At 49.8% G+C, this 12,589-nt stretch overlaps 1 protein-coding gene across 1 annotated transcript in view; it reads right to left on the reverse strand.

The window, feature by feature from the left end:
* Nucleotides 1-12,589, reverse strand: part of XXYLT1 (xyloside xylosyltransferase 1) — a 141,214-nt gene that overhangs the window by 64,576 nt on the left and 64,049 nt on the right. Inside the window, exon 3 of the mRNA XM_004675418.2 lies at nucleotides 4,385-4,517. Within this exon, the coding sequence (XP_004675475.1) occupies nucleotides 4,385-4,517 (133 nt within the window). The remainder of the gene's footprint in view (nucleotides 1-4,384; nucleotides 4,518-12,589) is intronic.

The raw sequence follows: 12,589 nt of genomic DNA on the forward strand, positions 1-12,589 counted from the left end.
CCTGCCTGCCAGCCACCTGTACCATGCCGGGACCTCTCTGCACTGACCTCCCCCGTGGGAGGCTGCTCTCCTAGGGCCGTCTGCCTGCAACCATGCAGATGCAGGTCTCTCAGCAAACCTGTCCCTTCCTGAGCAGCTCATCCTGCCCGCTTGCGCCTATGCAAGTGCCTTTTCCTCTCCTGTCTCTTTCTAATAAACTTCCTCTTTAAATATAACTGCGACTCTGTCTTGTGGAGAATCTCGCCGTGTGCCTCTGAAAGGGGAGCTCTGGTGAAACCTTTCCCAGAGTGAACCCAGGGACCCGAACTCCAAAAGATGACATCAGGGTCCAAGGCTTTTCTTTTCTTTAGGGTACACTCATAAGGAAGAAACTTAAAACAGCATCCTAGATCAGCAGCTATTTGAAGAATATAGTTGTCTATGTGCAGAGCCTGTTCTGTTTACAAAGGAAGCACTAGACCTTCCCTCCTCGTGACTTACCATGTCATGCTGACTAAACACACATCACTACGGAGGACGTGACCAGCAGTCTAATTCCTTTGACAGTGAAGCTGAGGTCAGGGAGGAAAGAGTAATGTTTCCCCCAAGATGGCCATAGCTCCCCAACTTCAGCTGAGGAAGGCCGCAGGATTTTTGACTCAACAGGACCTGGCAGGAACCCAGAAAAGGAGCCTCCTTTACCACTATCCCAGCACCCCACCGTCCTTTTCCAGACAACGCAGTCAGTTTGGTATGAAGTTAAGGGTGGGAGATGTTGTGTAAAAAATTTAAAAATTTTAGGGCCCTTCCTGGTGGTGCAGCGGGTTGAAACGCAGCACTAAGAAGCTAAAGCCACTTCAGCATGAGTTTGATCCTGGCCCCGGAGGTGACCCACATGGTGCGGCAGACCTCTCCTGACCCGCCTGCTGCTCCCCTCAGCAGTGTACTTCGTCCATCTGCCTGCTCCCCAGTCTGTCTCTCATGAAGCCTCTCACCGCCCCTACACCTCTGGCCTGTACCCCAGTTCTGTATGCACAAATAAATAAATCTTTAAAAAAAATTTTTTTTTTTAATTTTAAAACCACTTATCACACAATGGAAAATTTCCTTTGCCGTCACCCTCCAAACTGCTAACACTTGTGCACAATAGAGGGGAAACAGCCATAAAGAGGACTTACCATGCGCCCTTTTGAAGTGCGGTAACTGAGGGACAAGTGAATAGAAAAATAATAGCTGAGGAGATTCAAATTTATCTCAGCTTAGTGAATTTCCAGATCAAAATGTGCTTGGTTAACCAGTTGAGTTTTTACTTAGTCCTGTTCTGTTTGTTTCTAAATTTTCCTCTCTTCTCACAGGTGCCAGCAGATTCTGCTTGTGATCACTTGCTCCCATCACACTTCACCCCTAAGGAGAGACCACTTGGTCGTCGGAATCCCACTGCCAGTTCCTGGGGCTGCATTCAGGGAGGGGTAATGCCTGCCGTCAGGGGTGGGCAGGCAGGGTGGCGGCTGGCGACCCTCCCAAAGACAGAGTCCAAGGATGTGAGTTCTGGATACAGGGCTGGGCCTGCTCTGTCTGGCCCTGCACGGACACTGTTTCCTCCCTCCACTTGCACTCTGCGTCTGTCTTCTCCCACCTGCCCCACGAGCACACACACCAGGCAAAGACTCCAAAGTAGCAGACAAGTCACATTTGATCTAGAATTTTCTGGTGGAAGTTGGCAAATACTGCACCCCATCCCCTGTCTGCCCCAGCCAGGATCCCACCATCCAGCCCTGGCACCGACTACAGGTGCTCAAGGGCAAGTCCCAGAGCCAGGATGCAGGTCAGGCAGGGCAGTCACTTGTAGATTTAGTTCCTGGAGGCGTTCAGAAGCATGTCAGCTGGGGAGCACTGTGAGGAGACAGGGGAGAGCAGTGCTGGGGGTTTCCACTGCTGCTGATTCTGAGCGCACCAACTCTGCAAACAGCGTCCGGAGACTCACAGGTAGCCCTGCGGCTCAGGTCTCACTGCTTCATTGCACATAATGATAATTAAAGTCTTTGAAGGTGAGAAAAACTCAATATCACTTCAGAGCTAAGATCTTCCAGGGATTTCTTTTGAGAAGGCCAGACAATTAAACTGATTTAAGTTTCACTTTCGTGACATCTTAGAGTGACAGAAAGAATAAATCCTGGCCAATACCGTTTGAATTAAGTGTGATTCAATAATTAGCTAGGTTGACACACTATGAAAATGCCAGTAGGAAAGCTGTGTCATCCATAGTCGCCAAGTCACGGCAACAAACTGAATCAAGAGTCCAGTAGATGAAGACACTGGAATACAGACTCGACGGAACACAACTCGGGTACTGAAAACGACCACATGGTGCCGTTAAAGGCAAAATGGATGCATCTCGGTAAGGTGATGATGCTAAGTCAGTCAGAGTGAAAGAGAGCTACCAGATGGCTTCATTCATTTATGGAATATAAATATTCAAAGAAAACAAACTGGCAAAATGCCAAGAGTAATTCTCAGACTCTAAAAAATAAGCTGGTGACCGGAGGGGTTGGACGGAGGGAGGAGGGTGGGACGGGAGGGAAGGTCACAGGGTGTGGCCCTGGACACTGGGTGGAGGGTGAGTGAGGCATGCGCCCCCAAGGTGTGAAGGTGTAGTTAGACAGCTGTGTAAATGTGGAAAGTCAAAACATGACAAGAAAGGCAACAATAATTAGCACGGTCTAATTATTCTTGGGGCTGTGGCCTCAGTGATGTGATGAGGTTCTCTGAAGACGAGAAGCTTCAGGATAACAAGGGGGTTGAGGGTCAGAAGTGCTGGGCTCACAGATGCCAGAGCTGAGGAGAGAGGCCTTGGGGTACCCCTGTTCCCATTCTCACATGGGGAGCCCCCGCAAGGCAAGCGATCAGGACGAGCATATCAGGCTCTTTGGCCACCTCCCTTTGTGAAATCAGGACCCCGACACATAAGATCTACGTTACAGGAAGGCAAAGGTGTAAGTCAGGGAGGCTGCTGTGAGTTAAAGCAGCAGGTGTGTGCCCAGACCTACCTCCGCAGCAGAGTAAGAAGACAGAGAAGGGGAGAACAGCCCAGAAGGCCCAGGACTTATCAGCTCATTCAGAGGCCTTGCAGGAATTTCCTGTTATGTGATTTGGGTTTTGCAAGGGCCACAACTACGCTGACGCAGTCACCCTTCCCTTCCTCCTAGGAGAAAAGCGTTCTCTGGAGTTCTCTTGAGTCACTGGAGGCTGTGCCTGTAGCTCTCCGAAGACTGGGTCCAGCTCCAGGAGTGCCCCCAGGGAGTGAGTGTTAGAGTCTACAGGAGAACTGAGAGTGGCCGGGGGCAGAAAAATCCCAGCTCCAGGCGGTTTTGCTGGGAAGAGTCAGCAACACGGCACTCTAGGGACCCAAGGCCCTGGGCCTAGATTTTAACAAAAACCTGCAGGTGCTTCTGCTTTTCCTATCCTTTCTGTCAACTGGAAAAGATAAATTGCACTGGAAAGAGTGTGTGCCAATGTCAAAATTAAAAGTACTGCGGCCCTCCAGAGGCAAACCCTATGGCCCTCCCCCTCCTTCACCCCTCCAGCCCAGAAGCAACTGCACTGCAGGAGGATTTTGAGGTAATTTCCTTGTTTTTTCTCATTTTCACCACTGCTGTCTGCATCCCTAAAAATCGTGGTTTCATTTTGCCTGGGCATGTAACTCCCATTCACTCATTTTTGATGCTGTATGTACTCAACTGGATAAAGATTTTTTTCTTTATCCATTCTGCTGTCATTGGACTCTTTGGCTGTTTTCAAGTGTGGGCTTCTGCAAACAATACTGCAGTGAATATTCTTGAGCATTCTCCAGGTTGTCAGGTGCAGAAGTGTCGGAAGGATTCCACAGGACAATAAAACACCAACTCTTGCAGAATGTGCTTCTTCTCCTTAACAGGGGATGGCCATCTGGGCCCAAAGGCTCGCTGCCAGTTCCTCCCCCACAGACGCTGCAGGACATTCAGCGTATATGTGTACACGGAGGAAGGGGATGGGACTCAGTCACCAAGAAAGCCTAGTTCATGGCCAGCACCCAAGTTAAAGGCTACCTTCCTCTTCTATAAGACAAAGCCCAAGATTTAAAAATCCTTAGCTTCACCAGAACCAACAACCAGAACAGCAGGGCTTCCCACAAGAGAACTGTCAGAAATACCCCAGAAAGAATAAGGGCGCAGACCCCACCCACAACACACACACACACACACACACACACACACTATTTACCATAAGAAATAAGTACAAATGTGTCCTTATCATATCAAGTCCAGAAAGACTGCACAACAATAAATTCCAGTCAGCCATGGGAGGCAGGAAAGAGTGGGGTGAAGGGCAGGAGGGTCTCGGAGGTGCCCCTCCAGCTGCCACATACCTGTACACTGGCTGCATCTCTCTCGCGATGCCAATGACAGCGCCCGGCAGGAAGTTGTCAAACTCCTCAAACAATTCTCGGATGTTGGTCTTGTACTTTAGGTCTAGGTCCAATTGAATTATTCGCAGGATCTCTAGAGGAAAGAAAAACACAACAATAAGGCCCAGACACACATCCTGGGAGGCTCAGGCATTGGTGGAAATGAAGTAGAGGACACAGAAACAAGCCCAGGGCGATTCTCCTGTCACTCTGGGATGCAGAACAGGAAACAAGGCCCTTCCTCGGACAGCAGCCCTCCACGGTGGTCTTCAAAACAGTTCCCCATTGCTTCCCGCCCCTGATGGAAACACCTTTTGTTTCGAACGAGGTGACCATCTGCTCCCGGGAAGTCCTGCTCTCCTGCTGTAATTGTGACTGGCATGCCATCTAGTCCTCAGAAGTGTCTGACTGGACGATTCGCTCTGTGGACTCCCTACTGACACCTCAAAGCGTGCAGGTGGTAAGTAACTCACAGAAAGGGAGGTGACAGCCTCCCTTTGCTGCAGAGCTTGACACAGGGCAAGTCAGGATACTGACTGGAGAGGAGCATCTGAAGGCCTCAGACACTGTGAATGTCAGCCTACTGTCTAACAGACACCGTTACGATAACGAATCAAACTAACCTGACAGCACCTGGCACGTAAGAACTGTTTGCTTCACTGGCCTCTGGTGACTGGGCTCTGGGAAGGCAAGAGTGGAGTACTGGCAAGTTCCTTCCCTGGTCGTTCACCCAACCCAGCCTGGCCAAGCACTATGCATTAGGTGGCCGACACCAGGAAGGCGGGGGTCAGAAACCTCACTGACTGGGAGCCCACCACTGAGGGGGACACATGGGGAAGTAGTGCTGATGTGAAGTGCAAAAGGGGCTCTGGGGGTTCTCAGAGGGGAATGAAGAAGAGAGGGTGTCTGGTACTAAGGACAAGGCCTGATCAGGGAGTAAGAGCGCATGGATGCAAGTCGCAACTGAAGAAAATGGACTCCTTTGTTGCTTGTTCTCTTTGCCTTTATGCTGCAGAAACACAACACTAGCTGACAATCTACAATCTGAAAAAATCAGAAGCAATATACAGTTGCCAGAGCAAAATAAGACAGGTGGTCTCCGAGACTTGCAGGGGCGGGAGGGTGGGGCCCAGGACAAGGCTGTCCAGGCCACAGTGGAGGAGGCCGCTCGGGCTGGCGTCACACTGCCCACCCCACATGTGATGAGTCAAACTGCTGCTTTGATTTGGGGCACAGAGGATTATGGTGATGGCACATGGGTGAACTGGTAGTGGGAAGTCCACGTGGATTATAACCAAGATGAGATCAGCTCCCTCATTTTGGAAGACCAAAGCCTTGTCTTTAAAAAGCCCTCACTAGGCCTCTCCCTGTGGTGCAACGGGTGAAAGTAACGCATTATGAAAGTAACGCACTATGAAAGTAACGCATTATGTAGCTCTCCAAAGTTACTGTAACACAAGTTTGATCCCCGGCCAGGGAGCTGACCCACATGGCACGGCAGACCTCTCCTGACCCACCCACTGCTCCCCTCAGAAGTGTACCTTGCCAGTCTGCGTTCTACTCCCTGCTCTGTCTCTGGTAAATCCTCTAACCTACACCTCTGGCCTATACCCCAGTTCTGTAAGCATAAATACATCTTTCTTAAAATAAATAAATATACATATAAATGAAAATAAAACCAATAAAGGAACTGCTGTCTATCCTTTAACAACAAAAAAAAAAAGCCCTCACTAAATCTGAGTGCTGTCCCTGCCTCTTAGGGGCTAGCTAGGAGTGAACCTGGAAGATCTTGAGCAGTCCTAAGACAAAGAGCAATTTGAGAGATTCTTCGTATCTTCTCTAACTCCTCATTTCTAAAGCATCTTTCAGGAAGCATTTGCTAATGCTTCTTTCAAGTGGGGCCCCACCAACTGGGATTAACTGATGGGGAAGGAGGGGGGCAGCCGTCCACACAATGTGACCCCTTCACACGGATGTGATAGGCCTGACCCAGCAGTCACCTTTCAGGCTGAGGCAGGACACTCCCCTCTAGTGGGAGGCGGGCAGTCCACAGCACGGCCTGCACTGTCACGTGGGCATCTGTCAAGACAGCTATTCCTTGAAGTAATTATGCAGCAAGGTGCCAGGTTGAAAAGAAGGAGATGCTTACGAGGAGAGATGGAATTCATTAGGATGGGATTTTTTTGTAAGGGCCCTGGTCTTTGGTGTAGTCCTCTCTGGGTGGGAGCTGCCTCTGGGAGGTTTTATACATATGCTGAACAGCTGTGTGGATGAAAGGGGACTGGCATGTGGAAGGGCAGGCACAGTGAGCCGGGAGAGGACGCTAACTGAATGAGAGCAGTAGGCCCACTTAAGGTGGACAGGCAAGTAACTACCACTTGAGCAAGGAGAAGAATGTCAGAAAACGGACAAGTAGACATCTCCAAAAATCAAGAGAAAGGCCAGTATTCAAGGCTTGTGGTGTCTACCATGTCAGAATCCCATGAGATGTTAACAGAGAGATAGCAGACAAGATAACCCAGCATTATGGATCTGAAGAGAGCCTGGCAATAACTGAAGCCAATTTTACAGATGGGGAAACTGAGGACAAAGAAGAAAGAGGACTTATCTGGGAGTCACACAGTCGAGCTATGTGATGAAGCTGATCCCAGCTCAGGTTTCCTGACTCCTTGTGGGAAAAAGATGCTACTGTTCTTGTATTACTTAGCACCCTTCCCACCAACCCCCAATATGGGCTAGAAAAATTAAGAATAGAGAACATCATGTAATGGCCTAAAGTGTTCTGCACAAAACTTGCCAGGCCCACACCTCCTAGCTCTACCTCACTCTATGTACTTGTAAAACTGAAGACTAATAAGCAGGAGCCAAGGAAATGAAATCAGAGTCCCTGAGAGCCAGCGTTTAGAATTAGAAAATTGCTCTCCATAGTCCATCAGGGAGGGATATTAAAAAAAAAAAAAAAAAGCAAGCAGGGTCCTCCCTGGTGGCGCAGTAGGTTGGAGTGATGCACTGAGAAGCTAAGCCAAGCCTTGGCTGCTTCAGTGCGAGTTTGATCCCGGCCCCAGAGGTGACCCACATGGAGCAGCAGACCTTTCCTGGCCCACTAGCTGCTCCCCTCAGCAGTGTACTTTGTCTATCTGCCTGTTCTGCTCCCCGCTTTGTCTCTGGTGAATCCTCTCACTGCCCCTGCACCTCTGGCCTATACTCCATTTCTGTAAGCAGAAATAAAAATATATATATATTTCTTTTTAAAAAGCAAACAAAGCAAATCTTTACATTCCTCTTGAAATGAGCCCTGCTTCATCCAAAGGGAGGCAGGAATCTGATTTAGCATCAGCAGCCATGGATGGATGTTTGCCTGGAGACGCAAGTTCAGAGCCCAGCATGAGCCGCAGTGACCACAGCAGACTACTGTCCACTGTCCCCAACGTCCTCGGTTCTGGCTAGACCCGTTCATTCCTGGAAATGTGTTTGCTGCCACATTCAACTAGCTGGATGAGGGGCTTCCAAACAGCCGTGCAGAGACACACATCTTCTCATGCCTGTGTTTAAATCACGAAAACAAGAGCTGGAATCTCATTGTGTGTGTCTGTCATTTTCTCAGGCAGAAGGAAGTTTGCTCCTGTGTCGGGAAAATCCCTGTGTGGCACATGGTGTCTGAGGGACACACTGTGCTGGGTGGCCTCCTCCACTTCCGGGGCTGGCTGACCAGGTCTTCTGGTGGGCGACAGGACCCAGGAGCACTTCCGGCACCCGCGCCTCATGCATCGGCAGCCAGATTGCTAAATGTTTGTTTCCATGAGGGACGATATTTGGCAAGAAAGCAGAAGGCTAACCTGGGCCTCCGGGGCCCTGGCTGAAGCCCCCAGACACAGGACTGAGACATGCTTGGCACCAAGACAAGAGACGCTCAAGTGTCAATCCTAAGTGAGCAAAGATGCCACGCACCTGGGCATTTTCTGGTCTAAGACGTATTTCCACTTGAACAATTCCAGAGGGTAGAAAAGTGTGATAATGTCTTCACAAGGAACAAGCCCAATCACCTCGTCCTCTCATGCTCTTTACCGGCTCATAAAAGGGTGCCGCCTGACTCTAAAAAGCTGTAAGAGATAAGATCAGACGTGCTGGTCAAAGCTGCAGCTTTCAAGACATTTGAGACCCAGTACTCCTGTCAGCCCCAAGGGCCTTGACCAATCCGGTGATGAGCCAGGCCACGGTTCCCGGGATCCGACAGGCTCCCAGCAGTCTGCGGGACAGAGGGTGACTCTGCTCCACAACAGCACTACAGAAGGCAACTGTGGCCACCTGAGAACCAGCTGGGAGGTTCCCAAGTCAACATTCCCCAGTGGAAATAGGTATGGGCCACTCATCATCAGCCTCCAATTAAACCAGCCACAAGGCATGTCATCTGACCATGGATGGAATTACAGCCTGGACTGAGTGATTAATGATCCCGAAAACAAACAAAAAGGGAAAAAAATCCTTTACTCTGGGCTCCCTTCTATCTCCAGAAGCAACTCCTGTAGACACATCTAAAACACGCAGAGCAACATGCCTACCGTCCGGGACACGCCAGACTCTGCAGGGGCAGGTGAGCCACACAAAACCACCCTTCCTGCTGCCTTTCTGTTTCGTAAGAGCTTTCCAGACATAAATGTTTATGACCTGGCCGAGGGCTTTCATCTCAGAATGTCAGCCCGAGCTTTCTACAAATAGGCAGAGGGCTCAGGGAGAAGGGGAAATTATGACAACCCCAAGATATGCAAGGCTGAGGACCTGGAAGCAGCTGCTTGGAAAGGGCACTTGAGTCCATTGTCCACTTGGAAGTCTTGCAGCAACCTGCCACCTGCTTTGTCATCCTCTGGCACTTTTAAACTGTTGTTTGGCAGCCCCTCTGGCCTCAGGAGCCAAGCGGCAACGGACAGCGGGAGGAGACTTCCTCCGAGGGTGGGGGCTCATTCCCCAGCCACACCAGGCAGGTGTCTCCCCAGGAGAGGCTGGGCTGTGACAGAGGCTGTCACCACAGTGCACAGACCCAAGCTGTGTCCTTAAGGGGGCCCAGGGTCATCACAGCTACACGGTTATCACGTCCACGCAGCAATTAATGGCTTCCCAGCCGGACTTTTCTCTTCCCCATCGCTGCCACAATGTGAGGCTCAGCTGCGGGACAGCTGGCTAAGCAGGGAGACGCCGCTATGAGGGTACTCAGTGAAGCCCGCCAAGGGTCCAAGGCCGTGGACACAGGTTCCCGGGGCTCCTCCAGCCTGGTCAGCCAGGCTCCCTAATGTGCAGAGAGCGTGTCTGTCTGCGTGCCACCTGTGCTCGGCTGCATATTCACGAGCTCAGCTTGTGAATCGCTTCTATGCGTCTGCCCGGTGGTATGACTAGTACCCACCATTCTCAGCTGGGGAATCTGTGACACCTGTCTAAGATAACCCAGCAAGAAAGCATCAGAGTTGCAAGCCATCACAGGTTAGCCTTGCCCAGCTGTTTGCTGCTCCATCACATATAATTTTCTGAAAACACCTTCATCCCTTAGGCCCTTTAAATATCATGCTTTATGTGGTACACATACACAATGGAATATTACTCAGCATTCAAAAAAAATAAACACATGCCTTTTGTAGCAACATGGATGGAGTTGGAAAAGATCATACTTAGTGAAATAAGCCAGAAAGAAAAGGATAATACCAGATGGCTTCACTCATAGCAGGAGCAAAAAGGACCAGTCATTTTACGGGGGTGGAGTGGGGAATGGGATCAAAAATGGTGGGGGGAGGGAAGTGCACTGGACTGTGGTGATGGCACAGGGTAATTTGGTGATGGGAAGCCCACGGGGATGACAACTGAGTGGAAAAAGGCACAAAATGATGTAAAAATAAACTATTATATTATTTAAAAAAAATCATGCCATCTTAAAAAAGAAATGCTATGATTTGCAGGATGAAAATGCCAGACAAGCCCAGTCTGGGTACAGTGACTAGGGCTCCTATGAATAGCTGTTGGTCCCACTTCCCACTATACTCAAGACCTCCACCCCCAAGGAATTTGGGCACTATTGGGGAATCCCTGTATATATCTTTTTAAAGGTTATTTTACTTATGCATTCATGCATGCAAGAGCTGGGGTACAGGCTAGAAGTGTGAGGGTGAAGGGATTCACCAGAGACAGAGTAGGGAGCAGAAGAGCAGACGGACCAAGATATACTGCTGAGGGGAGCAGCAGGCAAGGCAGGAGGGGCCTGCTGTGCCGTGTGGATCAGCTCCTTGGCCAGGGATTAATTCTTGCTGCAGTGGCTGCCAACAGCCTCACAGTGCTGAGACTTAACCCCTTGCCGCCACAGGGGAGGCCCTAGGGTTCCCCTTTATTAAGCAGTGACCAGTGGAGTAATTTCTAGGAACAAAAAGCTTCATGCTACAAAAGTTGGAAAAATTTAAGGACAATAACCAATGTGCACAGGCATATTATTCTCATTTCTTCATCCCAGGGCTCTGATGTTACTGCCTCTGTTTGACAAATGAGGAAATCAAGTTAAGCTTGGTAATCAAGATCACACAGCTGGTGAGAGACAGAAGTGGAATTTCCCAGTCAGATTTGTTGTGTCCTGAAGCTCCAAGCTTGTTCTGCACCCACGCTTCCAAAGTTGGGGACCCTATAACGAGCACTCCATTCTGCCAGGCCCCCAGCCAGGAAGACCCTGCTTCTCACCGTGCTAATCTGTGTTTTCCACATTAGCAGCCTGCCCCCACCTCCGAGGGAGGAGGGGAGGGGAAAGGAAGTGAGGTTCATAAGAATGATTTACACAACCTGTTAGCAGCTCTGGTAAAAGGTTTTGGGGCCAAGAGGTTGAAATTAATGACCACAGTCAGTTTTATGTAGTAGCTATACAACAAATTCATTCTTCTAACCTTACTTGCCCCTCTCAAAATTAAGCACAGAAAACTGAGTGTTAGCTGTAACTCAGTCATAACATGTTTTATAACCTCAGCTCCTGTTTTGTGGACAAAACAAATTATTATGAAAAGACATGGTTTTTGCTTGAGTAACAGTGCAGAGTTCCTTCCCTCAACCCTCCGCACCTTCTGGGACCTGGGTATAAATCACTCTTTAGGATAAGGCAGAATTTATTTCCAACTCAGCTGAAAAACCTTAGGGACATCTATAATAAAACAACAAACACCTGGTCTCAATTTTCCTCTCTTCTAATGCCAAAATGAAATTAGGGCCCACATACTTCTTTATGAAGTTCAACATGCAGGAGAAGTTGAATTTCGGATGTGAAAAGCAGAATAACCCCCCTCATTTCATTTGACGACACAGACAAGGTGCCTGGACCTCTCCCAGCCTGCAGCTCTCTGTGTCTGCCACCGACTTCCTCTGCTGTCTCATAAGCTCTGCTTCCTGTTTGGGGCTGGGCCACATTTTGACCTTGCTCACCAACTCTGAGTTGTGCTGCAACCTAGAGGGGCTTTCCCAGAAGCCCTTGGGGTGGCACTGAGCATTCAGTCCTCTTGGGCAGCATAAACAGGTGTTTTCTGGAAACTGTCTTCCAGCTGCCACTGGTCTGCCCAAAGGGTCACAACTGAACTTCCCAGCCCCTCCTTTTGAGGCTCACTGTTGGAGAGCCGAGGGCTTCTCTTTCTAATCTCATCTGCCTCCTCCGAACATCTTCTTACCACTCTCAGCCTCTTTGCTGGCATTTGAGCCAGCTGCACCCGAAGAATCAGTGTAAAGTCAGGACAATGAACAAAGGTCATCTCCCACTGCCCACAGCCCTCATCCCAAGTGCTCTGCCGCTGAGCCTGCTCACCTCTCAGGGCCTGTCCACAGTGGCCACGCCCCTTCGGATTCCTTAGAGGACAATGACAATAGCAGCACATCACAATGCTCAAATGAGCTTTAGCTCACTTAATCCTTTCAATACCCTTAGGGGAGGGCATGGTGAGGTTGGTCCAACCACAGGTAACTCAGACCAAAAGTGACAATGGTTCACACACCCCTAAGATCACAGGCCAGCCACAGGAGAGCCATACATGCATACATATATGACTGCAGGTCTCCTGCACCCCCCTCCCAGGTGTGTCGGCAGAGGGACTGCAGCAAGAGGGAGGTGCATGGCCCAGATGCTCACACAGGAGTACCTGCCGTTGGTGGAAGGGGGGTGGG

Source organism: Condylura cristata, unplaced genomic scaffold (assembly GCF_000260355.1).
Source record: "Condylura cristata isolate star-nosed mole 26May11 unplaced genomic scaffold, ConCri1.0 scaffold00003, whole genome shotgun sequence".
In the NCBI taxonomy this organism is placed as follows: Eukaryota; Metazoa; Chordata; class Mammalia; order Eulipotyphla; family Talpidae; genus Condylura; species Condylura cristata.